Raw genomic sequence first — 27,097 nt, forward strand, 5'->3', positions numbered from 1 at the left:
TGGAATTTACATATTGAAGAGGTGAGGAAGATAGTTGCTCCCGCAGTAGGTATTTTGCATAAATTGAAATGGAAACTTGATGAGGGAACGAAACTTATGATTTTTCAGTCATTGATACAATCGCACATAAATTACCTGGCCAGTGTGTATGCGTACAACAAAGATTGCAGTTCCTTAAAATCCCTTCAAAGGATTCAAAATAGAGGTTTGAAACTTGTGTACAATCTTCCATTGCGATTTTCAACACAATCATTGTATCACTCGGTAGCTAAGAATATACTACCAGTGCATAGTGTTCATGAATATCAAGTTCTGCTTTTTATCTACAAATCTATTAATAATATTGGCCATCACACAATTAAATTTGTTCAGAATCAAAACTATTTTAATACAAGAAATCAACAAAATCTGAGATTACCTCGATGTAGGTTTGAAAAATGCAAACAAAGAATAGATTACTCAGGTTGTTTAAAGTACAATGAGCTAGAACAATGTATAAAGTCGATCTGTACTATTTCAAGATTCAAGAAGGCATGTAAAGAGTTTCTAAGTAACAAGCTATAAAAAGAATTATTAGATTAATATAAAATTAATTATATAACACAAAAATTATATTCACTTTGTAAATAGTTTACAGTAAGAAATATTATTTGTTGTCACATGCCTCTACAATGCCCTTATGGCGCTGAGGCCCAAATGAATGAAGATTAATTTAAGTAAATAAACTATAAATTAAAAAAAAAATTGTTTGTATTAAAGAACAAGTATATACGGCCGTAAGTTGGGCCAGGCCGAATCTTATGTACCCTCCACCATGGATTGCGTAGAAACTTCTACTACAGACTGTCATCCACAATCGAATTACTTAGGTTGCGGTAACACTTGCCGATGGCAAGGTAAAAAAACTTCGTACCACCGTCTTTTCAAAAAAGGCCGATTAAGTACGTATATAATTCAGTCTGACATAATTTTCAATAGAAATAAAATTTTGACAAAATTTTCTATAGAAATAAAATTTTGACAAAATTTTCTATAGAAATAAAATTTTGACAAAATTTGCTATATAAATAAAATTTTGACAAAATTTTCTATAGAAATAAAATTTTGATAACATTTTCTATAGAAATAAAATGTTGACAACATTTTGTATAGAAATAAAATTTTAACAAAATTTTCTATAGAAATAACATTTTGACAAAATTTCCTATAGAAATAAAATTTTGACAAGATTTTATATAGAAATAAAATTTTGACAAAATTTTCTATAGAAATAAAATTTTGACAAAATTTTCTATAGAAATAAAATTTTGACAAAATTTTCTATAGAAATAAAATTTTGACAAAATTTTCTATAGAAATAAAATTTTGACAAAATTTTCTATAGAAATAAAGTTTTGAGAAAATTTTCTATAGAAATACAGTTTTGACAAAATTTTCTATAGAAATAAAATTTTAACAAAATTTTCTATAGAAATAAAATGTTGACAACATTTTCTATAGAAATAAAATTTTAACAAAATTTTCTATAGAAATAACATTTTGACAAAATTTTCTTTAGAAATAACATTTTGACAAAATTTTCTATAGAAATAAAATCTTGAAAAAAAAATTTATAGTAATAAAATGTTGGTAGATTATTTTTGGGTATCGGCTATATATAACTATAGACCGATATGGACCAATTTTGGCATGGTTGTTGTTGTTGTAACAGTTTATTGTGATCTCATCCATTACATGTTATACGCTTGTTGGTAGATCAAGGAACTCTGCGACTAAGATGGGGTGTGTCCAGAGTGATCTGGTGGTAAGTCGGGTTGGTTTGGCTGGGCAAGAGAAAAGATGACGAGTGTCGTGTGGCCCTTGGTTGCAAATTGGACAAACGTCAGCTACGCTGCTATCAATCACCGATAAGTAGGAATTGAGGCGGCTGCACTTGCCTGATCTTAATTGGGCCAAAACTACCCTAGTCTGCCGTGGGAGGTCTCTTTCCTCCGGTGCTATGGGCGGTGGTCGGACTCCAAGAACAGGATTAACCTTGTAGCTTCTCACCGCTTCAGCTACAGTATCCTCATGAATCCTGTTCAAACCTGCCTGGTACGCTGCTTGATCTAGAGGCTCTCTTTTATAGCGCTGGATCTCGCGCTCTAGATTATGTATATCAACCCTTACGTTCCTGGGTGGTGGTTGTGTATCCATAAGATGGTGGTTTGGATGATTACTGCGATAACAACCCAGGAGATACTGCTTTGACAACATGTAGTTGTGTCTTCGCACAGGGATGATCTTTGTCTCCACATAAAGGTGATCCAGGGGTGTGCTGCGGAGACACCCAGTCGCAGTTCTAAGAGCAGCGTTCTGGCAGGTTTGTATGTTATTCCACTGCGTATCACTGGTCTGCGGTGTCCACACTGGCGCTGCATAGTTTACCACTGACCGGCCAATTGCCTTATAAGTAGTTAGCAAGGTTTCTTTGTCCGCACCCCAAGTACTGCCGGCTAGTGACTTGAGGACCTTGTTTCTACCACGGAATGGTTGTTAGCGGCCATATACTAGCGCAATGTACCAAATTTCACCACGTACCAAATTTCAACCGGATCACATGAATTTTGCTCCTCCGGTATGGACCAAGTTTTGCATGGTTGTTAGAGAGCATAAATTAACACCACGTACCAAATTTCAACCTGATCAGGTGAATTTAGCTCCTCGAAGGGTCTTCGGAGGTCAAATCTGGGGATCGGTTTAAATGGGGGTTATATATAGTTAAGACCGGTATGGACCAATTCCTGCATGGTTGTTAGAGACCATATACTAACACCACGTAACAAATTTCAACCGAATCGGATGAATTTTGCTCATCCATGAGGCTACGGAGGTCAAATCTGGTGATCGGTTTATATGGGGGCTATATAATTATGGACCGATATGGAACAATTTTTGCATGGTTGTTAGAGACCATATATTATAATAAATAACAACTACTTGTGCCAAGTTTCAAGTCGTTTCGTTCGGAAGTTAAATAGCGTGATTTCAACAGACGGACGGACGGACATGCTCAAATCGACTCAGAATTTCAACACGACCCAGAATATATATATATATATACTTTATGGGGTCTTAGAGCAATATTTCGATGTGTTACAAACGGAATGACAATGTTAATATACACCCCATCCTATGGTGAAGGGTATAAAAATCTGGTGCTGTTCTGATTTGCAATTATATTTTTAATTGGAAATAATTGTATTTCTATAGAATATTTTGTCAAAATTTTATTTCTATAACAAATTTTGTCAACATTTTATTTCTATAGAAAATTCCGTCAACATTTTATTTCTATAGAATTTTTTGTCAACAATTTAACAGGTTGGCTGATAAGTCCCCGGTCTGACACATAAATGACGTCGCTAGTATTAAATGCATATTATTTTTATATAGTACCAACCTTCAAATTATTCGTGTCAAAACTTGACGTCGGTAAGTCAATTAGTTTGTGAGATAGAGCGTCTTTTGTGAAGCATCTTTTGTTATTGTGAAAAAAAATGGAAAAAAGGAATTTCGTGTTGTGATAAAATACTGTTTTCTGAAGGCAAAAAATACGGTGGAAGCAATAAATTGGCTTGATAATGAGTTTCCGGACTCTGCCCCAGGGAAATCAACAATAATTGATTGGTATGCAAAATTCAAGCGTGGTGAAATGAGCACGGAGGACGGTCAACGCAGTGGACGCCCGAAAGAGATAGTTACCGAAGAAAACATCAAAAAACTCCACAAAATGATTTTGAATGACCGTAAAATGAAGTTGATTGAGATAGTAGAGGCCTTAAAGATATCAAAGGAACGTGTTGGTCATATCATTCATCAATATTTGGATATGCGGAAGCTCTGTGCAAAATGGGTGCCGCGCGAGATCACATTTGACCAAAAACAACAACGTGTTGATGATTCTGAGCGGTGTTTGCAGCTGTTAACTCGGGTGTTTCCGTCGATATGTGACAATGGATGAAACATTGCTCCATCACTCCTGACTCCAATCGACAGTCGGCTGAGTGGACAGCGACCGGTGAACCGTCTCCGAAGCGTGGAAAGGCTCAAAAGTCCGCTGGCAAAGTAATGGCCTCTGTTTTTTGGAATGCGCATGGAATAATTTTTATCGATTATCTTGAGAAGGGAAAAACCATCAACAGTGACTATTATATGGCGTTATTGGAGCGTTTGAAGGTCGAAATCGCGGCAAAACGGCCCCATATGAAGAAGAAAAAAAGTGTTGTTCCACCAAGACAACGCACCGTGCCACAAGTCATTGAGAACGATGGCAAAAATTCATGAATTGGGCTTCGAATTGCTTCCCCACCCAACGTATTCTCCAGATCTGGCCCCCAGCGACTTTTTCTTGTTCTCAGACCTCAAAAGGATGCTCGCAGGGAAATAATTTGGCTGCAATGAAGAGGTGATCGCCGAATCTGAGGCCTATTTTGAGGCAAAACCGAAGGAGTACTACCAAAATTGAATCACAAAATTGGAAGGTCGTTATAATCGTTGTATAGTTTTTGCATAGTTGTTAGAGACCATATACTAACACCATTTACCAAATTTCAGCCGAATGGATGAAATTTGCTTCTATTAGAGGCTTCGCAAGCCAAATTGTGGGATCGGTTTATATGGGGGCTATATTTAATTATTGACCGATGTGGACCAATCGGTTAGTTGTTGTTAGGGACCATATACTTACATCATGTACCAAATTTCAGCCGGATCGGATGAAATTTGCTTCTCTTAGAGGCTCCGCAAGCCAAATCGGGGGATCGGTTTATATGGGAGCTATATATAATTATGGACCGGATCGGATGAAATTTTCTTCTCTTAGAGGCTCCGCAAGCCAAATTTAGGGGTCCGTTTATATGGGGGCTATACGTAAAAGTGGACCGATATGGCCCATTTGCACTACCATCCCACCTACATCAATAATAACTACTTGTGCCAAGTTTCAAGTCGATAGCTTGTTTCGTTCGGAAGTTAGCGTGATTTCAACAGACGGACGGACGGACATGCTCAGATCGACTCAGAAATTCACCACGACCCAGAATATATATGCTTTATGGGGTCTTAGAGCAATATTTCGATGTGTTACAAACAGAATGACAAAGTTAATATACCCCCCCCATCCTATGGTGGAGGGTATAAAAATATTCGTATCGTATTACAGTGTGGCAGATATGTATTGCAACCAATTCTGGTTGCTATCATTTCTGAAACGCTAGTTTGACAGATTTATTCCAGTGATAGTTTAAAGCATTTTGATCTATTGCATACAGAAATAAAAATATGCATGATAGAATTCAATGCCTATCCCATAGTATTGATGCCGTGAACAGAAAAACATTTCGGCCGCAAACCATGGACATTCCAACAGGACTCAGCACGCATTACCCAATATTGTCTTAAAAAGGAGGCTACTTACTTCATTTCTACCGCACAATAGCCACCAAAATCTTCGGATCTCAATCCGTTGGACTATTGCCTCTGGGACATTTTAGATAGTAAGGTTGACATTAAAAACTACCAATGTGACAATATTCTCAAGTCAACTCTTCCTCAGAAATGGGCCAAAATACCGCAGAGCCATTTTCATGTAGATTCTAACTTTAGTATCTATTCTGATGTATCAGCCACCCTGTAGATAAACAACTATTCACAATCGAAATATCCTATAAGACTCGGAAACAACATTTAGAAAGAAATCTTACTTATTAATATCGATTTAACTAAAAAGAGGCACTACATGTACAAAAGGTGTCACAAATATGTAAAATGTACGGCATTTGGTGGCACAATACAAAAAATGACAAAAAATTTTCTAATTCAGTCATAAAATTAATTGATTGATTTTTTCGGTACTCTCAATAAATTCTTTAATTGAATCCATCCATTAAAAATTTAATTGATTTTGGTTTGAGTTTCAATTAATTGTTTAATCTCATCAGAAACCGAAGTGTTATAAAGTTTCTCAATGCCATTAACGAGTCTGCTTCGCCTTCTTACTTGTTATACCCACCACCATAGAATGGTGATGGGGGTATAATAAGTTTCGTTTGTAACACATCGAAATATCGATTTCCGACTATATAAAGAATATATGTATTCTTGATCAGGGAGAAATTGTAAGACGATATAAGCATGTCCGCCTTTCCGTCTATCTGTCTGTTGTAATATTGGCGCTATTGTCCTGGCAATTTGGCACAGATTCGTCTTTTGTCTGCACGCAGGCCAAGTTCCAAGATGGGCTATATCGGTCCAGGTTTTGATATAGCTCCCATATAAACCGATCCCTCGACTTGGGGTCTTGGGCTTCTGGAAACCGTAATTTTTATTCGATTTGTCTAAAACTGGAGATCTAGAGGTATTTTAGGACCACAAATAGATGTACCGAAAATGGCGTGAATCGGTCCATGGTTTGGACCCCCCCATATAGACCAATCTCCCGAATTTATTTCTTGGGCTTCTAGAAACCGTAGTTTTTATCAGATTTTTCTGAAATTTGAAATTTAGTGGTACTTTAGGACCACAAATAGGTATGTCGAAAATGGGCGACCGGACATATCCCCCAACGGACATTTCGCCCAAAATGATTTTTGGGCGTTATGACCTCCAATGGGGCGGTCACATCGCCCAATTTTAGTTTGGGCTTTATGTCCTCCCTCATCGCGGTCATATGTCCCAAAAAATAGGCGGTCAAAACGCCCAATATTTTATGGGGAAAATAATGTCGGAATACAAATCAAAAACTGTCCTAAATGAAGTAGTTTTTATCCCCAATTTTGGTTAACTAAATACGTACGGTATTTAATTCAAAATGCCGTAACTAGAAAGACAGTGCAGATCTCGTGGTCTATAAGAAAATTAAGGAGAAAATGGTGCAAAACGCTCCACAAAGCCCCCAAGAACTCATTGCACTATTTGCCAAATCAGAACATATGAGTGAATACTAAATGTGCGAAAGTGTGCCGGAAAAGATATTTTAGCAAACCACTATTATGGAAGCATACAGTTTCTTTGTGTTCCACCCCAGTAACTGAAATAATGAATAATATGGATGATGGAGATGCTATTGTTTTTTGATGTCCCTTTTTCGGTCGTTCCATTTATCTTATGGGTACAAAAAATTACTAATATTTACGAAGGTTACAAACGACATGTCAGTACCCAGCAAAAGCTCTCATTACCCGGTAATCTTGTAGGTAAGCCTATTTAAAAATTAATAACCACTTATTAATTGGCATCGCTTCGGATTACATTTACATACGCATGTCCTAGGAGGGAAGTACTTCTTCCCAGGCATACTATCGGCCATAAAATAAGTAGTGCATTTAAAGCATATAATCACCTAATATGTAATGATTTATTCGTAGATACACCAAAACTTGCAAAATAGCCACTTATTGTCTCAGGCAACCAAATCTCGAAAATATTGATTTCTATCGCCGATTACAATGGATCAAAATATGGCGAGTGGTGCTGTAATAGGAGAACTACTTGAATAGAAACGAATATTGTATAAATAAACAAAAATTCTAATAAATAATCTAAATAAGATTACACTCAAATTAATTTCACACTTAAAATAGAAATAAATGTAGGTTGTTTAAGGTAGTTGGATTCGTGGATTACGATACAATATATCCAATAGCCAATTCACATAAGGTTCGAAATCTACTAAAAGTGGATTTTAAGTCTCTTTTTTATAAGGCAAATGACATTTGAAATTTAGTTTAAACGCATTTTGGAAGTGTAATGTGAATGAGGTATATGAAAGCATTTATTTAAAGCATAATATGATAATGTCATTAAACACAATTATTATGAAATATTTGTGATAAAAAATTCCTAACGGAAAAATCTTCAGAATTACCGTTACATTACATATTCTTTTTGATTTTTTATGTAAGTGCTCGATTATGTGAATAATTATATTAACTACAACTGCCTAAAAATTTGAGAATAACAATTCGAAAATTACCGAGAAGTATTTATTTTTGTCATTACAAGTTAGTCATTATAACTCGCCGCAATGTAATGCAACGTGTAATGACAGCTTTACTCCTGGTAATGTCAATTGTAATGAGATGTGGTTACCTAGTTTTTGCTGGGTATAACTGTGTTAATTTTTTAAATCATGTTAATAAAACGAAAGATGCAAGAACTTGAGGACAAACTGAATGTGATGAATTTAACAAAGGATTCGCGTGCGCGAATTCTCGTCGTCCTCAAATACTAGCAACTTTCAGTTTATTATCTTGTTCTAAACATTAAAATTGGAAAGAGATGAAATGATCGACGTGCTGCTGATGGGTACTTGAAAAAAATTGCGCGCGCGATTTATTTCAAGTACCCATCAGCAGCACATCGATCATCTCATCTCTTTCCAATTTTCAGTTTAAAATACATAATTTTCAATTCAGCATTTGTCTGGTTTGTTCAAAAGAAAAAAATTAGCAATTTCCGAATATTCATGTTTCAATATATAAATTAAAATGTCTTGGAGCTTTAACCGACCTATTTCACGAGCGAAATAGGTCTTCGTAGTGCCACTTTAGCCGCTTTTCCATTTCAATCATACGCTGAGAAGAAAAATAGTCAAAAATTATGTTCCAGTCAAAAACAATTAAAACAAACGATGAAGCCAAGATATGCTAGTTTTACATCTTCTTCCAGCATACACAATAAAAGCAGGATTCGATATTTGTCAATAAGAGGCATATCTATCTATTATATATTTAAAAAAAATTATGGATAGATGAAGTAATCATATATAGCTTTTGAATGATTTAAAAAATATATATTTTGTTATTTTAAACTATTGTTTATATTCAATTATATTCAAACGGTCATAACACCCACATTTTTTTATGGAGCTTATGACCGCGATGAGGGAGGACATAAAGCCCAAACTAAAATTGGGCGATGTGACCGCCCCAGTGGAGGTCATAACGCCCAAAAATCATTTTGGGCGAAATGTCCGTTGGGGGATATGTCCGGTCGCCTCGAAAATGGTGTGTGTCGGTCCATTTTTTGGTGTAGCCCCCATATAGACCGATCTCCCGATATTACTTCTTGGGCCTCTAGAAACTGTAGTTTTTATCCGATTTGTCTGAAATTGGAAATATAGAGATAATTTAGGACCACAAAAACGTGCGTCGAAAATGGTGTGTATCGGTTCATGTTTTGGAATAGCCATCATATAGACCGATCTCCCGATTTTACTTCTTGGACTTCTAGAAACCGTAGTGTTTATCCAATTTGCCTCAAATTTAAAATTTAGAAGTGTTTTAGGACCATAAATAGATGTTCCGAGTATATTGTGTATCGGTACAGATTTTTATATATACTCCTTATAAACCCGCCCTCCGATGTGGGGTCTAGATTCTGAAGGGTTTCCAGAACCACAATTAGGTGTGCTGAATTTGGTGTGTATCGGTGCATGTTTTTGGCATAGCACCCATATAGACTGATCTCCCGATCCCGAGGTCCATGGTCGTATATAAACCGAGGATTTTATTTCTTGGTGATATTGAAGTCGCACTAATCACGAAAATTGCTTGAAACTGAATGTAAAATTTCTACACGAAAACGTTTTTCTTTTGTTAGAGTTTTTTGAATTGCTTCGTTTGTTACAAAATTTTTATTTTTTTCAATAAAAAAAGTTATTTTTGAACCAACAACACAGTCCATTTCGTTTATAGCAAACACTGTTCTTTTCTGACTTTAGGTCTTTAATAAGACACATTTTACAGTTCATAGTAAAAATTTAATATAGTAGAATGTAATGTTGAACATTTTTTCGGAATCTTCCGACCATATCTGGAATATATGTAAAAAAAAAAAAAAACTTTGGTCGAAGCAGGGATCGAACCCACGACCCTTGGCATGCAAGTCGGACGTAGCAACCACTGCTCCACGGTGCCCAACTAAATTTATTTTTCTGTTAAATACACTTTGTTTAATCGGCTCGTGGGCGCCGCAAGCTATGCTATATAAATATAACTTATATGGGTAATTGTCTATTGATGACAATAACGGCTACATAGCTCAGTGGATAGTGTGTTGACTTACAAATTGCATGGTCCGCGGTTCGATTCTCCGTCCAGGCGAAAGGTAAAAAAAAAATGTTTTTAAATTTATAAAATCGTATAATTTTCTACATTGTTTGTATTACAGAAAAAGCTGCTAATAACTAAAAAACTTCGTGGATGTGAGAAAGATGTGAGGGAAAATGCAATTAGCTAGAAAAAAAATTTTTGAGGTAGTCTTTATGAAATTGTTTTTACATCCTGGAAAAGAATAAACGTTTATCACAAAAAGTATATACTTTCCTTCCAAATACACTTCCTCTCAACGAAAAGCAAATGAAAAACGAACTTTGCTGGTCTAAAATTTGGTTTGGGAGGAAAGATTTTTTTTTGCGTGTAGATTTTACTTCTCGTAATCATTTGATTTAAGATTTCATATCAAGACGTTAACATATTTAATCTTTTTCTTGCACACTTACACGAGATGTTTATGACTCCTCTAAATCTAAAACAAAAATGTTTTTTATAAATCCAGAATCTGATTTAGTCTGCATAGATAGAATCTTCGGGAAGTGTACTGGTTGAATTGATCTGCTTGGGAATATTCTCCCAAGTTCTTAACAAGTTCATCAAAAACGCTACGACGAAGAGTTTTCAAAGGAACCTATTACATATGATTCATGGTGGTGGGTATTTAAGATTCGGCTCGTCCGAATTTACTGCGTATATACTTGTTTTTCAATATGATACTTTCAGTGATTCAAGACTTGAGGCGCTATTAAAACAAAAATAAATAATTAATGAAAACATATTCAAAAAACAGGATGGTTTCATTATATTCCGTTTTTTGGTCTGTAAAGTCAAAATTATTTTATTTTAAACAAGTCTAGATTACAAATTATTTAAAAATCAATTTATATGTTACTCAGCAATAATAAACGAAACAGTACCGGTACGGCCATTGTCCGATCTACAATAAAATAATTCTGATAAACAATTTACAAAATAATCTCATCATGAATATTTCTAAGCCAATAGCCATCTGTGTGATTTTAAGCTTTTTTACATTGCATGTGGACAGTACGAAATTTCTTACGGAAAAACGTATGTGGCAAAACGCAAAAAAATAATTTCGAAACGAAATTTTAGATATACAACGTTTTCTTTTGTTGGTAAAGTTGTTGCTGGGTTAAAAACGACGGAAGACAACTTTAACAAGAAATGAAACATTCGTTGGTCTAAAAAGACACTTCGGAAGAAGGATTTCTTGTTTTGGCGTGAAAGATTTTTTCCAAAATTGTTAAAATTTCTTAAATTTATTGCAGCAAACTTTTTTAAGCCCTGCAAAGTAACTGACGCAGAGTCTGGGACATGTTTCGGAAAAAATCTAGAAGTAATGTTCACACAATGGAAATCGGGTGAGTGAAAATTTGAATAAAAATCCTCAAGGATATGGCAAAGTGTATACTGGGTGACTGATATGTATTGCAACAAAGTAAAGCGCTATATTTATTTTTTTTTTTATTGTTCAATAATAAACAATATTGGAAACAAAATCAAATTAAGGAATTAGTTAAAATTTCTTCGAATTGACTACCTTTGGCCTTAAAATGGTTCTTCATGCAAAATTAAATGGACTCGATCATTTCAGATGCCAATGATATTTGCAATTTCACGCACTTTTATTCGTCGATCATTTAATACCATATCATGCAAAAAAATTTCTTCGGCTAAAATTTCTGTTGTTGTTGCTGTTTTTGGACGTCAACTACGTGGTTCATCTTCAATGCTTGTTCGATCACGTTTAAATTCAGCAACCCAATTTTTTACTGTTGCATATGAAGGAGCACTTTCACCTAACACATTCACCATATCATTATGAATTTCTTTTTCCCGATAAACCTTTTTTATGTAAATATTTAATGGCAGCACGCATTTCTAATTTTTCCATTGTAAAAAAATTGCGGATGCGTCTTTTTTGAACACCTGTTTCTATATGAAGGAGTTCCAGATCGAAACAAAATTTAACATGTGTTCATAACAGAGATGGAAGTTTCCAAATCACTTAACTTTTTTCTATTTATACCGTGCTTTTTGTGCTAGGCTAAGAAGTTTCCGAACTTCCCTCGTATTGACAATTTTGTCAAAATTTTATTTCTACAGAAAATTTTGTAAAAAATACTATTATATTGAAGACATTTGCTGCAAGCAAAAAAATGTTTAGAAACTGAAATTTTGTCAAAATTTTATTTCTATAGAAAATTTTGTCAATATTTTATTTCTATAGAAAATTTTGTCAAAATTTTATTTCTTTAGAGAAATTTGTCTATAGAAAATCGGCGTCGCTTGAGTTCTTGTTGACAATCGTAGGTGTGCTTTTTCAGCCGACCTCTTTGGCAAGTAAAGCCGAACATTTTGTTTGTTCATAAACTGCTCAATTTGGGATGACTTCTCATCTGAGGAAACCAAATTTGGTAAAAAAATACAATTATATTTAAGACATTTGCTGCAAGCAAACAAATGTTTAGAAACTGGAATCAAGAAAAAAAATCTATAGAAAATTTTGTTAAAATTTTGTCAATATTTATAGAAAACGTTCCCAAAATTTTATTTCTATAGAAAATTTTCTCAAAACTTTATTTCTATTGACAATTTTGTCAAAATTTTATTTCTACAGAAAATTTGGTAAAAAATACAATTATATTTAAGACATTTGCTGCAAGCGAACAAATGTTTAGAAACAAGAATCAAAATTGTTATTTAATTTTGTCACAATTTTATTTCTATAGAAAATTTTATCAACATTTTATTTCTATAGAAAATTTTGTCAAAAATTTATTTCTTTAGAGAATTTTGTCTATAGAAAATAGGCGTCGCTTGAGTTCTCGTGGTCAATCGACCTCTTTGGCAAGTAAAGCCGAACATTTTGTTTGTTCATAAACGGTTCAATTTGGGATGACTTCTCATAGGAGGAAATCAAACAAATGTTTAGAAACTGGAATCAAAATTTGTATTAAATTTTGTCAAAACTTTATTTCTATAAAAAATGTTGTCAAAATTTTATTTCCATAGAACCTTTTGTCAAATTTTATTTCTATAGAAAATTTTGTCAAAATTTTATTTCTATAGAAAATTTTGTCAACATATTATTTTTACAGAATATTTTGTCGAAATTATATTTCTATAGAAAATTTTGTCAAAATTTTTATTTCTATGGAAATTTTATTTTTTAGAAACTTTTGTCAAAATTTTATTTCTTTAGGGAATTTTGTCCATAGAAAATTTTGTCAAAATGTTATTTCTACAGACAATTTTGTCAACATTTTATTTCTACTGAAAATTTTGTCAAAATTCTATTTATTTCTATAGAAAATTTTGTCAAAATATTATTTCTACAGAAATATTTATCAAAATTTTATTTCTACTGAAAATTTTGTCAAAATTTTATTTCTATTGAAATTTTTGTCAAATTTGTATTTCTATAGAAAATTTTCTCAAAATTTCATTTCTATAAAAAATGTTGTCAAAATTTTATTTCTATAGAAAATTTTGTTTAAATTTGGTCAATATTTATAGAAAACGTTCTCAAAATTTTATTTCTATAGAAAATTTTCTCAAAATTTTATTTCTATAGAAAACTTTGTCAAAATTTCATTTCTATAAAAATTTTGTCAAACTTTTATTTCTACAGAAAGTTTTGTCAAAATTTCATTTCTATAAAAATTTTTGCAAAATTTTATTTCTACAGAAAATGTTGTCAAAATTTTACTCCTATAGAAAATTTTGTCAAAATTTTATTTCTATAGAAAATTTTGTCAAAATTTTATTTCTATAGAAAATTTTGTCAAAATTTTATTTCTATAGAAAATTTTTCTCAAAATTTTATTTCTATAGAAAATTTTGTCATAATTTTATTTCTATAGAAAATTTTGTCAAAATTTTATCTCTATAGAAAATTTTGTCAAAACTTTATTTCTATAGAAAATTTTGTCAAAATTCTATTTCTATAGAAAATTTTGTCAAAATTTTATTTCTATAGAAAATTTTGTCAACATTTTATTTCTATAGAAAATTTTGTCAAAATTTTATTTCTATAGAAAATTTTTTCAACATTTTATTTCTACAGAAAATTTTGTCAAAATTTTATTCCTATAGAAAATTTTGTCAAAATTTTATTTCTATAGAAAATTTTGTCAAAATTTTATTTCTATAGAAAATTTTGCCAAAATTTTATTTCTATAGAAAACTTTGTCAAAATTTCATTTCTATAAAAATTTTTGCAAAATTTTATTTCTACAGAAAATGTTGTCAAAATTTTATTCCTATAGAAAATTTTGTCAAAATTTTATTTCTATAGAAAATTTTGTCAAAATTTTATTTCTATAGAAATTTTTTTCAATATTTTATTTCTATAGAAATTTTTGCCAAAATTTTATTTCTATAGAAAATTTTGTCAAAACTTTATTTCTATAGAAAATTTTGTCAAAATTTTATTTCTATAGAAAATTTTGTCAAAATTTTATTTCTATAGAAAATTTTGTCAAAATTTCATTTCTATAAAAATTTTGTCGAACTCTTATTTCTACAGAAAATTTTGTCAAAATTTTATTTCTATAGACAATTTTGTCAAAATTTTATTTCTAAATGCTTTTTAAACAATAAAATAAACTGTCATCGCAGAAATAAACATGTCAGTTATTAGACGAGCTGTTTAGAAATGAAGTTGGTTGCAATACATATCAGCCACACTGTTCGGCCTCACTATTGACTACTAAGAACCCATCGGTTCACCTTCGTATTTATTTTGTCATGTTATTGTCTTACATGCTTTTCTCTCTATGTTTCAATCTCATTTATTAGGGTATTCCTGGCCTGAAAGCAATCCGTTCACTTGAACCAATCCACCTTAAACGTATGAGTATTCAACATGGAGGTGATGGTCCTATCGCAGTAAATGTTGAACTTCAAAATGCTGATATCTTTGGAATCTCTAAGGCAACCTTTACCGATGACGGGTAAGTTGGTCGGTGCAGAAGTTGTGAAGGGTCAAAATTCAGATGAACAGTACACAAGGAATATGATCACCGTAAACATGTTTCAAGAGCATAATATAACCTTTTCACTGAGAACATGCAGCTTTTTTGTCGTAAAAATATTATTCAAATATAACATGGTTGCGACAAACATGTTATATGTTCTTCGTAAAAAAGTAACATTATGCTCTTGAAACACGATTGGGGTGATCATATTCTTTGTATACTGTTTACCTGAATTTTAATATTATCAAAAGTTGTGAAGGGTCAACTTTTGATAATATTGGAAATTTTGAGAAAAGATATTTTTTTCTTCACTATTGTTTTCTTTGACAGATCGGATCTCAGCACATTGAGCTTAAAATACAAAATGGTCATTCCCACATTTAAAGTATTATGTGAATATAAAGTTAAAGGAAGAGTTCTACAGTTGCCATTAAATGCCAATGGAAAGGCAACATTAACTCTTGGTAAGTTTTAGGTTAGTTTTAGTGGCAGCCTGCCCAGCTCCATATTTAGCTCAATAGCATGGGACCTCCTTTATAAAGCCGAGTATAAACGGCGTTTAAAATTACGGTGAAACCACTTAGAACGCCACAACAGTTACAAATTTAACTAGCATTACTGAGATGGTAGTGAACCCATGACCCTTAGGTTAAAGTGTCAGCCCGATTAAGTTTCAGGCTCACTTAGGTTATTCAGTCCATTGTGAAACAAGGAAAAATTACCCTTTGTATGTAAGCCGGGTTTGCCAACCATTGCATCACGGTGGCTCCCTAATAGGAACTAATAAGGCGTTCTATTAAACGTTAAACTACACACAGAAAACAAATTTGTTGGGACAACCAATTCTTTTGCCAACCGAATTATTTGGTTGCATCTACTATCATAATAAAACCGACATAATTGGTTGTGATAACCAATTGACAATTATATTGGTAATCACAACCAATAGAATTTCATTCGCTAGTTGGCGTAACTACCTGATAATTTAACGGAACAACCAATATTTTGCTATCGGTACCATTTGTGAAATAAGAATAACGAGCAAATTTCAGTTTAGTTTATTTTTATTTTAATAAAGATATACGTGTAACCATTGGAAATATTAAATATACGACAAATTAATAGTACATGGTAGTATACCACAGAAAGGCAGCCACTCAGGAATGTCAATGCCATGGACGTGCAAAGCTGCAAAAAATAACAAATAATTATTGCAAATATTCACTTTATTTTTAGTTGTACCTTTCTCAAAAGTTGCGTTCACGCAGCATACCATGTCAGGTTTTCATCATATTTGAGAAAATATCTCTTGATATATAGCATCTATATAAAATTGGAGAAAAATAAAAAAAACTGTCGTGAGAAGTAAAAATGTAATTTCATATTTATACTTACTTGTCTCTTGAGAATGCAACTGCAGAATTAGAAACAAGCTTATAATTCACATCGCACATCATCACTTGAGTTAAATTAAACATTGGCTTAAATATACTTTATTCTATAAAAATTCTCAATAAAAAAACAAAAAAACTTATTTGTTGTCTAAATATTTGTAGTCCATAGCAACCATTTCACTTTATAACTATCAAATCGGTAAGCCCAACCAATTATTTGCTAGACTGACTTTCAATCAGGTTTGGTGATAGATTGGAAAAATAAATCAGTTACCACAACAGGGAGGAATAAATAGAAATGGTTGCTTACTTCAATTTATAAATAACGACCAATATTTGATCGTGTGTACCAACTTTTGGTCACACTGCTATTTTATTGGTTATATAAAGCATCAAATAATAGAAATGACTAACAATTATTCCACACAATTAAAAATTGTGGGTCACCACTATCAAATTGTTGTCGTACTCGAATTCCAACCAATCATTTCTATGGATGTAGGTGAAACATAGCTATGGGTGACTGAAAGGGCATGAATGTCATATCTGCCATCATCAGTAGACTAAACTTTAGCGAAATTATTTACTGTCTCTCTTACTCTTATCTCTCTTATCTTGAACTAAGTACCTCTCAATAGAAATGAGATTTTGACCAAATAGATATAAAATTTATAATTATATAGATATTATATAGATATAAAAATTTGGCAAAATTCTCTTTAGATATAAAATTTTGACAAAACATTCTATAGAAATAAAATATTTGACAAACTTTTCTATAGAAATAAAATTGTGACATGCTTTTCTATAGAAATACAATTTTGACAAAAATTTTCTATAGAAATAAAATTTTGACATGCTTTTCTATAGAAGTAAAATTTTGACAAAATTTTCTATAGAAATAAAATTTTGATAAAATTTTCTTTAGAAATAAAAGTTTGACATTTTCTATAGAAATAAAATTTTAACAAAATTTTCAATAGAAATAAAATTTTGACAAAATTTTCTATAGAAATAAATTCTTGGCAAAACTTTCTATAGAAATAAAATTTCGACAACATTTTTTATAGAAATAAAATTTTGACAACATTTTCTATAGAAATAAAATTTTGATAAAATTATCTATAGAAATAAACTTTTGACAACATTTGCTATAGAAATAAAATTTTGATAAAATTTTGTATAGATATAAAATTTTTGACATTTTCTATAGAAATAAAATTTTGAAAAAATTTTCTATAGAAATAAAATTTTGACAAAATTTTCTATAGAAATAAAATTTTGACACAATTTTGTACAGAAATAAAATTTTGACAAAATTTTCTACAGAAATAAAATTTTCTATAGAAATAAAATTTTGATAAAATTTTCTATAGAAATGAATTTTCTACAGAAATAAAATTTTGACAAAATTTTCTAAAGATATAAAATTTTGACAAAATTTTCTAAAGATATAAAATTTTGACAAAATTTTCTAAAGAAGTAAAATTTTGATAAAATTTTCTATTGAAATAAAATTTTGACAACATTTTCTACAGAAATAAAACTTTAACACAATTTTCTATAGAAATAAAATTTTGACAAAATTTTCTATCGAACTGAAATTTCCACAAAAATTTTTTATCAAAATACAATTTTGACAAAAATTTCTATAGAAATAAAATTTTGACAAAATTTTCTACAGAAATAAAACTTTGACAAAATTTTCTATAGAAATAAAATGTTGATAAAATTTTCTATAGAAATAAAATGTTGACAAAATTTTCAAAAAGTAAAATTTTGACAAAATTTTCTATAGAAATAAAATTTTGACATTTTCTATAGAAATAAAATTTTAACAAAATGTTCTATAGAAATAAAATTTTGATAAAAGTTTCTACAGAAATAAAATTTTGACAAAATTTTCTACAGAAATACAATTTTGACAAAATTTTCTAAAGAAATAAAATTTTGATAAAATTTTCTATAGAAATAAAATGTTGACAACATTTTCTATAGAAATAAAATTTTGACACAATTTGCTACAGAAATAAAATTGTGACAAAAGTTTCTAAAAAGTAAAATTTTGACAAAATTTTCTATAGAAATAAAATTTCGACAAAATGTTCTATAGAAATGAAATGTTGCCAAAATTTTCTATAGAAATGAAATTTTGACAAAATTTTCTACAGAAATAAAATTTTGACAAAATTTTCTAAAGAAATAAAATTTTCTATAGAAATAAAATTTTGACGACATTTTCTATAGAAATAAAATTTTTGACATTTTCTATAGAAATAAAATTTTGACAAAATTTTCTATAGAAATAAAATTTTGACAAAATTTTCTATAGAAATAAAATTTTGACAAAATTTTCTATAGAAATAAAATTTTGACAAAATTTTCTTAAAAAAACTAAAATGTTGACAAAAATGTCTATAGAAATAAAATTTTGACATAATTTTCTACAGAAATAAAATTTTGTTAAAATTTTCTATAGAAATAAAATTTTGATAAAATTTTCTATAGAAATGAAATTTCCACAAAATTTTCTACAGACATAACATTTTGACAAAATAAAAAAAAGAAATAAAATTTTGATAAAATTTTCTATTGCAAAAAAAAATTTGACCAAATTTTCTATTGCAAAAAAAAATTGACAAAATTTTCTATGGAAATAAAATTTTGACATTTTCTATAGAAATAAAATTTTGACACAATTTTCTACAGAAATAAAATTTTGACAAAATTTTCTAAAAAGTAAAATTTTGACAAAATTTTCTATAGAAATAAAATTTTGTCATTTTCTATAGAAATAAAATTTTAACAAAATTTTCTATAGAAATAAAGTTTTGACAAAATTTTCTAAAGAAATAAAATTTTGATACAATTTTCTATAGAAATAAAATTTTGACAAAATTTTCTAAAGAAATAAAATTTTGATAAAATTTTCTATAGAAATAAAATTTTGACAACATTTTCTATAGAAATAATATTTTAACGAAATTTTCTATAGAAATAAAATTTTAACAAAATTTTCTATAGAAATAACATTTTGACACAATTTTGTACAGAAATAAAATTTTGACAAAATTTTCTACAGAAATAAAATTTTCTATAGAAATAAAATTTTGATAAAATTTTCTATAGAAATGAATTTTCTACAGAAATAAGATTTTGACAAAATTTTCTAAAGATATAAAATTTTGACAAAATTTTCTAAAGAAGTAAAATTTTGATAAAATTTTCTATTGAAATAAAATTTTGACAAAATTTTCTACAGAAATAATATTTTAATAAAATATTCTATAGAAATAAAATTTTGACAAAATTTTCTACCAAAATACAATTTTGACAAAAATTTCTATAGAAATAAAATTTTGACAAAATTTTCTACAGAAATAAAACTTTGACAAAATGTTCTATAGAAATAAAATGTTGATAAAATTTTCTATAGAAATAAAATGTTGACAAAATTTTCTATAGAAATAAAATTTTGACATTTTCTATAGAAATAAAATTTTAACAAAATGTTCTATAGAAATAAAATTTTGATAAAAGTTTCTACAGAAATAAAATTTTGACAAAATTTTCTACAGAAATACAATTTTGACAAAATTTTCTAAAGAAATAAAATTTTGATAAAATTTTCTATAGAAATAAAATGTTGACAACATTTTCTATAGAAATAAAATTTTGACACAATTTGCTACAGAAATAAAATTGTGACAAAAGTTTCTAAAAAGTAAAATTTTGACAAAATTTTCTATAGAAATAAAATTTCGACAAAATGTTCTATAGAAATGAAATGTTGCCAAAATTTTCTATAGAAATGAAATTTTGACAAAATTTTCTACAGAAATAATATTTTGACAAAATTTTCTAAAGAAATAAAATTTTCTATAGAAATAAAATTTTTGACATTTTCTATAGAAATAAAATTTTGACAAAATTTTCTATAGAAATAAAATTTTGACAAAATTTTCTATAGAAATAAAATTTTGACAAAATTTTCGATAGAAATAAAATTTTGACAAAATTTTCTTAAAAAAATAAAATGTTGACAAAAATGTCTATAGAAATAAAATTTTGACACAATTTTCTACAGAAATAAAATTTTGACAATATTTTCTACAGAAATAAAATTTTGTTAAAATTTTCTATAGAAATAAAATTTTGATAAAATTTTCTATAGAAATGAAATTTCCACAAAATTTTCTACAGAAATAAAATTTTGACAAAATAAAAAAAAGAAATAAAATTTTGATAAAATTTTCTATTGCAAAAAAAAATTTGACAAAATTTTCTATTGCAAAAAAAAAATTGACAAAATTTTCTATAGAAATAAAATTTTGACATTTTCTATAGAAATAAAATTTTGACACAATTTTCTACAGAAATAAAATTTTGACAAAATTTTCTGAAAAGTAAAATTTTGACAAAATTTTCTATAGAAATAAAATTTTGTCATTTTCTATAGAAATAAAATTTTAACAAAATTTTCTATAGAAATAAAATTTTGACAAAATTTTCTAAAGAAATAAAATTTTGATACAATTTTCTATAGAAATAAAATTTTGACAAAATTTTCTAAGGAAATAACATTTTGATAAAATTTTCTATAGAAATAAAATTTTGACAACATTTTCTATAGAAATAATATTTTAACGAAATTTTCTATAGAAATAAAATTTTAGCAAAATTTTCTATAGAAATAACATTTTGACAAAATTTTCTAAAAAATACAATTTTGACAAAAATTTCTATAGAAATAAAATTTTGACAAAATTTTCTACAGAAATAAAATTTTCAATCCACTGAAAATATTATGGTAAACATGTAAAAATTACATAAATGAAATATTCCACTAGTAAACATGATTATTTGTTGAAACACCTGTCATATATGTAATCTTAACGTGGATTTGGATTAAAATTAAAAATGTAATAATTAATTAAAAAGTATGGCAAAAAGGTGGCACAACATACGATTATTTCCGCCACCCAATGGAGGTCCAAATTACTCTCAATTCCAAAAATAATTTTTGCGTTACCATAGCAATAAAAACTGAATACAATCACTGTAAAAATTTATCTTATCACACGATCACTACAATTATGATTTCTCTCTGCGTGTTGAATATGGGTTCTGTGCATTTTTTTACATTCTTGGAATTACATTTTTTATAAAATATTTAATTGTTCTATTTAATTTGTACCTTCCTTTCTCCAAATATTTAGATAAAGCTTTGGCTACTTTCACAATTCGTGCTAAAAAACGCAAAGAAGGCAATGAAATTTTTGGTGTTTTGGAAAATCTTGTCATGGAATTGGATGATGCTGACAAATTTCAAATCCATTTGGAAAATCTCTTCAATGGTGATAAAGGCTTAGAAGACAGTGTTCATGCATTCCTAAATGGAAACTGGCGAAGCTTTTTTGGTATTGTACGTCCTGGTATCAATGAGGCCGTTGCAGTCATAATGAAAGATTATTTTATAAAAATATTTAACTATGTACCATTTTCATATCTCATCGATGGACTAGATGAGTGAATGAAATAAGAAAATAAATGTATAAATTTGGATACTCAAGTCGAAACATACAGAGGCGTTCTATCGTCTTTTAGCCATAATGTTTATATTTTTGTGCTACATTTTTATTATATTGTTTCCAAAGTTACCTTTGATATTTTTAGTGGCATTCGCACACTAATTTAAGAAAAGTGGCACACGTCTTCATAAAGAATAAATACGAATCAAGTAGTTTGGATCCCCAGTTACGGTTGCCAATGTTGGTAGAAATCTACCAAAAATGGTAAATTTTTTACTGTTTGGTGGATTGGTAGAATTCTTGGTGATTTGGTAGACACATTTCTTTCCAAGAGGTACTTACATTTTCTATAGACAAAATTTTCAAAAATGTTGATAAAAAAATGTCTATAGTAGTTAAACTATCGCTGAATTTAACTTATTTTTATTAGAAAAAATTATTTAAGTTAAGTTTTATTATATTTTACGAAATTTTCCACAGCTTAATGAGATCTTACTTTTTTTAAGTATGTCTCAAATATTTTATGAACTAAACGTGGCTATAAAGCTCAATGCAAAAGAACATTTTCGTACGATTCCCCAAAAGTGTAAGAATGAATGGTTAAAATGGTCATGCTTTGGCGTCAATGATTTTCTTCTTTACTTTTAATTCATTTTTTCTTCTATGAGAGGATTTAATTTCGTGAACAGCAGTTCAAAAGTACAAAATGACATTCAATTTTCCAGGTTTAACCAACGCTTTAGGGAAATCTCCAACAGTGGAATACAATTTAGTTCATTTTTCGCACGAGATAGTTCATTCTTCCTATAAAACAGTTTACTTTTTTCGGTGTAGAAAACTCTTTGTCAGGTTACAAGAAAATACATATATAGAATCTCAGGTGGATTTGACGACAGATACTCTGCCAAGCAAACATATATACCAACATAGAAATCGGGAGACTTAACACATGGGAGCTATACCAAAACATGGATTGATCCACATCATATTCGCTACACCTATTTGTGGTCGTAAAATACCTCTAAATTTCCAAATTCAGACAAATCGGATAAAAACTACGGTTTCTAGAAGCCCAAGAAGTAAAATCGGGGAATCGGTCTATATGGGGGCTATACCAAAACATGGACCGATACACACCATTTTCGACACGCATATTTGTGGTCAAGATTGCAAATTTTAGGCAAATTGAATAAACACTACGGTTTCTAGAAGCCCAAGACCCCAAATCGGGGGTCGGTTTATATGGGAGCTATATCAAAACCTTGGCTTGATATAGCCCATCTTCGAACTTGACCTGCGTGCAGACAAAAGACGAATCTGTGACAATTTTCGTTTTCGTCATTATTTAAGGCTGTAGCGTGATTACAACAGACAGATGGACATGCTTATATCGTCTTACAATTTCTCCCTGATCAAGATTATATATACTTTATATAGTCGGAAATCGATATTTCGATATGTTTCAAACGGAATGACAAACTTATTATACCCCCATAACCATTCTATGGTTGTGGATATAAAAATGTTGAGCAAATATTCTATAGAAATAAAATTTTGTCCAAATTTTCTATAGAAATAAAATTTTGACCAAATTTTCTATAGAAATAAAATTTTTACAAAATTTTCCATAAAAATAAAATTTTGACAACATTTTCTATAGGAATAAAATTTTACAAATTTTTCTATAGAAAAACCCTTTTTACAATTTTTTTTATGTTTTTAGTTTGGTGTTTTTTTTTGGCATTTATTTTTGTATAAATATATTATTTCTATTAAAAAAAAAAGATAATTCCCGTAATTTTCAAAACCTCCTTAAAAGAACTGGAAGTGAAAAAGTCAAACAACACACCTATACAGAGAAAAATTTCACAAAATTTTTTCCCATTAAAGTCTTTGAAAAGAGTACTTGTTCTGTTTTTTATAGTATTTATTTGTGAACTCCGGTTCACTGCTCACTAATGTATACTGATGAAAAAATGGAACTTAGGTTCCAGAAGAATTAGGATAGATACCCTAAAACCTTCAACTTCGCCTCATCTTAAATCTCCTCTAATCCCCCTTCAGTTTTTTTGGTGCCAATTGACCCCTATTTCCAAGCAGTTGGAATTTTATACTGGTCATGGGACTGGTTGTATTTAGCCTATTGGTAGCCACTTCATGCATTTGTCTTTAGAACACAATGAACCTATCCCTTAACCGGTTTAAATGCCTCTATCATAGGGTTAATTAACACATTTCTGGCCCTTTTGCATCTATAACAGGGACAGTTCTATTTTTAGATTTTTGTACCCTGCGCCACACGGTGGAACAGGGCATTATAAGTTAGTGCATATATTTGCAACACCCAGAAGGAGACGAGATAGACACATGGTGCCTTTGGCAAAAATGCTTAGGGTAGGCTTCTGAGTCGATATAGCCATGTCCGTCTGTCCGTGAACACATTTTTGTAATCAAAGTCTAGGTCGTAGTTTTAGTCCAATCGACTTCAAATTTGGCACAAGTATGTGTTTTGGCTCAGAATAGAACCCTATTGATTTTGGAAGAAATCGGTTCAGATTTAGATATAGCTCCCATATATATATTTCGCCCGATATGAACTTATATGGCCCCAGAAGACAGAGTTTTACCCTAATTTGCTTAAAATTTTGCACAAGAAGAACACTTAGTTCTATAGTCACGTGTGCCAAATTTTATTGAAATCGGTTCAGATTTAGATATAGCTCCCATATATATCTTTCGCCCGATTTACACTCATATGACCACAGAGGACAATGTTTTGCTCCGATTTAGTTGAAAATTTGCACAGGGAGTAGAATTAGCATTGTAGCTATGCGTGCCAAATTTGGTTGAAATCGGTTCAGATTTAGATATAGCTCCCATATATATGTTTTTCTGATTTCGACAAAAATTGTCAAAGTACCAACATTTTCCTTGTAAAATCGCCACTGCTTAGTCGAAAAGTTGTAAATATTACTCTAATTTTCAGGGTATAATATAGCCAGAGTTTTGTCCCGATTAGCTTGAAATTTTGCACAAGGTGTACAATTGGTAGTATAGTCATGTGCGCCAAATTTGATTGAAATCGGTTCAGATTTAGATATAGCTTTACACTTTCCTTACTTGTTATACCCTGCAGAACAGGTTATTATAAGTTAGTGCATATGTTTCTAACACCCAGAAGGAGACGAGATAGACACATGGTGTCTTTGGCAATAATGCTCAGGGTGGGTCCCTGAGTCGATATAACTATGTCCGTCTGTCCGTTTGTATGTGAACACATTTTTGTGATCAAAGTCTCGGTCGCAATTTAAGTCTAATCGCCTTCAAATTTGGCACATGTTCCTAATTTGGGTCAGAATAGAACCCTATTGATTTTGGAAGAATGCACTTATATGGACCCAGAAGCCACACGGATGAAAAAGACTGTTTTTCATATGTTTGGCTATAAACATTATATGTTTGGAACACAAATTTGTAAACACAATATTTTTGAGTGCAAGCATATAATTTTCATAAACTAGCATAACATGTTTGGGACATATATGTTAATATGTTAGAACATATTATGTTTGGGACATAAAATGTTTGTAAATATAATATGCTTGGATGCAAACATATATTAATTTAGAAATAGCCTATAAACATATATGTGTTTAGTAGCTTGGAGCGCTATTTAACAGGGAGCGATATTGAATTAAGTTGGTGGTTGTTCCTTGTTATTACAAAATTAACATTTTATTTTTCCTTGGGCAATTGATCAGCTACTTCTTTGATCCTTACAAACTGTGTGGTCCGCTGTTCGAATCCCCGTCCGGCAAAAGGTAAAATTAAAATAAAAAAAATCATACAATTGAATAATTTCTTCTACAATGTTTGTATTACAGAAAAAGGTGCTAAGAACTAAAAAATGTCTTGGAAGTGAGAAAGATGTGGGGGAATATACAATTAGGCAGAAACAAAATTTTGAGCATTCAGGTCGAAAACCTATGTTGTTAGCACCTATATTACCTGTTTATTTTCATAATTCATTATGATTGTAAATATATAAATAAATAAATAAAATTGTGAGCACAATATTGTTTGGGAGAATTTTTTAAGCATATAATATTTTTGGGTGCAAAATGCTCCCAAACATATTATATGTTCACAAAATAACATATTGTTTTTTGGAAGACAACATTATTGAATTTGGATGCAAAAATACAAAATGTTTGGAACTTAGACTACCCAAACATAAATTGTTTAGACAAATACGCTTTCAAACATATTATATATTGGTAGAGATCAAACATATAAATGTTTGGGCAATACCCAAGAATGTATATGCTTGAAGCAAAATATGTTTGGGAGTATATGTTACAGAAGCGATTTTTTGTGAGCGTGCAGAGTTTTATCCCGATTAGCTTAAAATTTTGCACAAGGAGTACAATTGGTAGTATAGTCATATGCGCCTAATTTGATTGAAATCGGTTCAGATTTAGATATAGCTGTCATATATATCTTTCGCCCGATATGCACTTATATGGACCCAGCAGCCAGAGTTTGCTTGAAATTTTGTACAAACATAACACTTAGTCGTATAGTCAAGTGTGCAAAATTTGATTGAAATCGGTTCAGATTTAGATATAGCTCCCATATATATCTTTCGCCCGATATGGACTAATATGGTCCTAAAAGTCAGAGTTTTGGCCCAAGTTGGTTGAAATTTTGCACTAGGAGTACAATTAGTAATATAGTCATGTGTGCCAAATTTGATTGAAATCGGTTCAGATTTAGATTTAAATCGGACTCGGCTATAAAAAGGAGGTCCCTTGTCATTGAGCTTAACATGGAATCGGGCAGCACTCAGTGATAAGAGAGAAGTTCACCAATGTGGTATCACAATGGACTGAATAGTCTAAGTGAGCCTGATACATCGGGCTGCCACCTAACCTAGATCTATCTATCAAAATACATACATTGGTATATTGGTCAAAATACCAACATTTTCCTTGTTAAATCGCCACTGCTTAGTCGAAAAGTTGTAAAAATGACCCTAATTTTCCAAAACTTCTAATACATATATATCG

General features: G+C 30.2%; 1 protein-coding gene across 1 annotated transcript; it reads left to right on the top strand.

Moving 5' to 3' along the window:
• The first annotated feature begins 14,929 nt into the window (after positions 1–14,929).
• On the top strand, positions 14,930–22,110 carry LOC142235158 (protein takeout-like). Its single transcript, XM_075306415.1, has 3 exons — positions 14,930–15,079; positions 15,434–15,567; positions 21,717–22,110. The coding sequence occupies exons 1-3, from the start codon at positions 14,979–14,981 to the stop codon at positions 22,028–22,030; spliced, it is 549 nt and encodes a 182-aa protein (XP_075162530.1). The 5' UTR covers positions 14,930–14,978; the 3' UTR covers positions 22,031–22,110.
• Positions 22,111–27,097: the final 4,987 nt, after the last annotated feature.

This window comes from Haematobia irritans, chromosome 4, assembly GCF_050003625.1.
Source record: "Haematobia irritans isolate KBUSLIRL chromosome 4, ASM5000362v1, whole genome shotgun sequence".
In the NCBI taxonomy this organism is placed as follows: Eukaryota; Metazoa; Arthropoda; class Insecta; order Diptera; family Muscidae; genus Haematobia; species Haematobia irritans.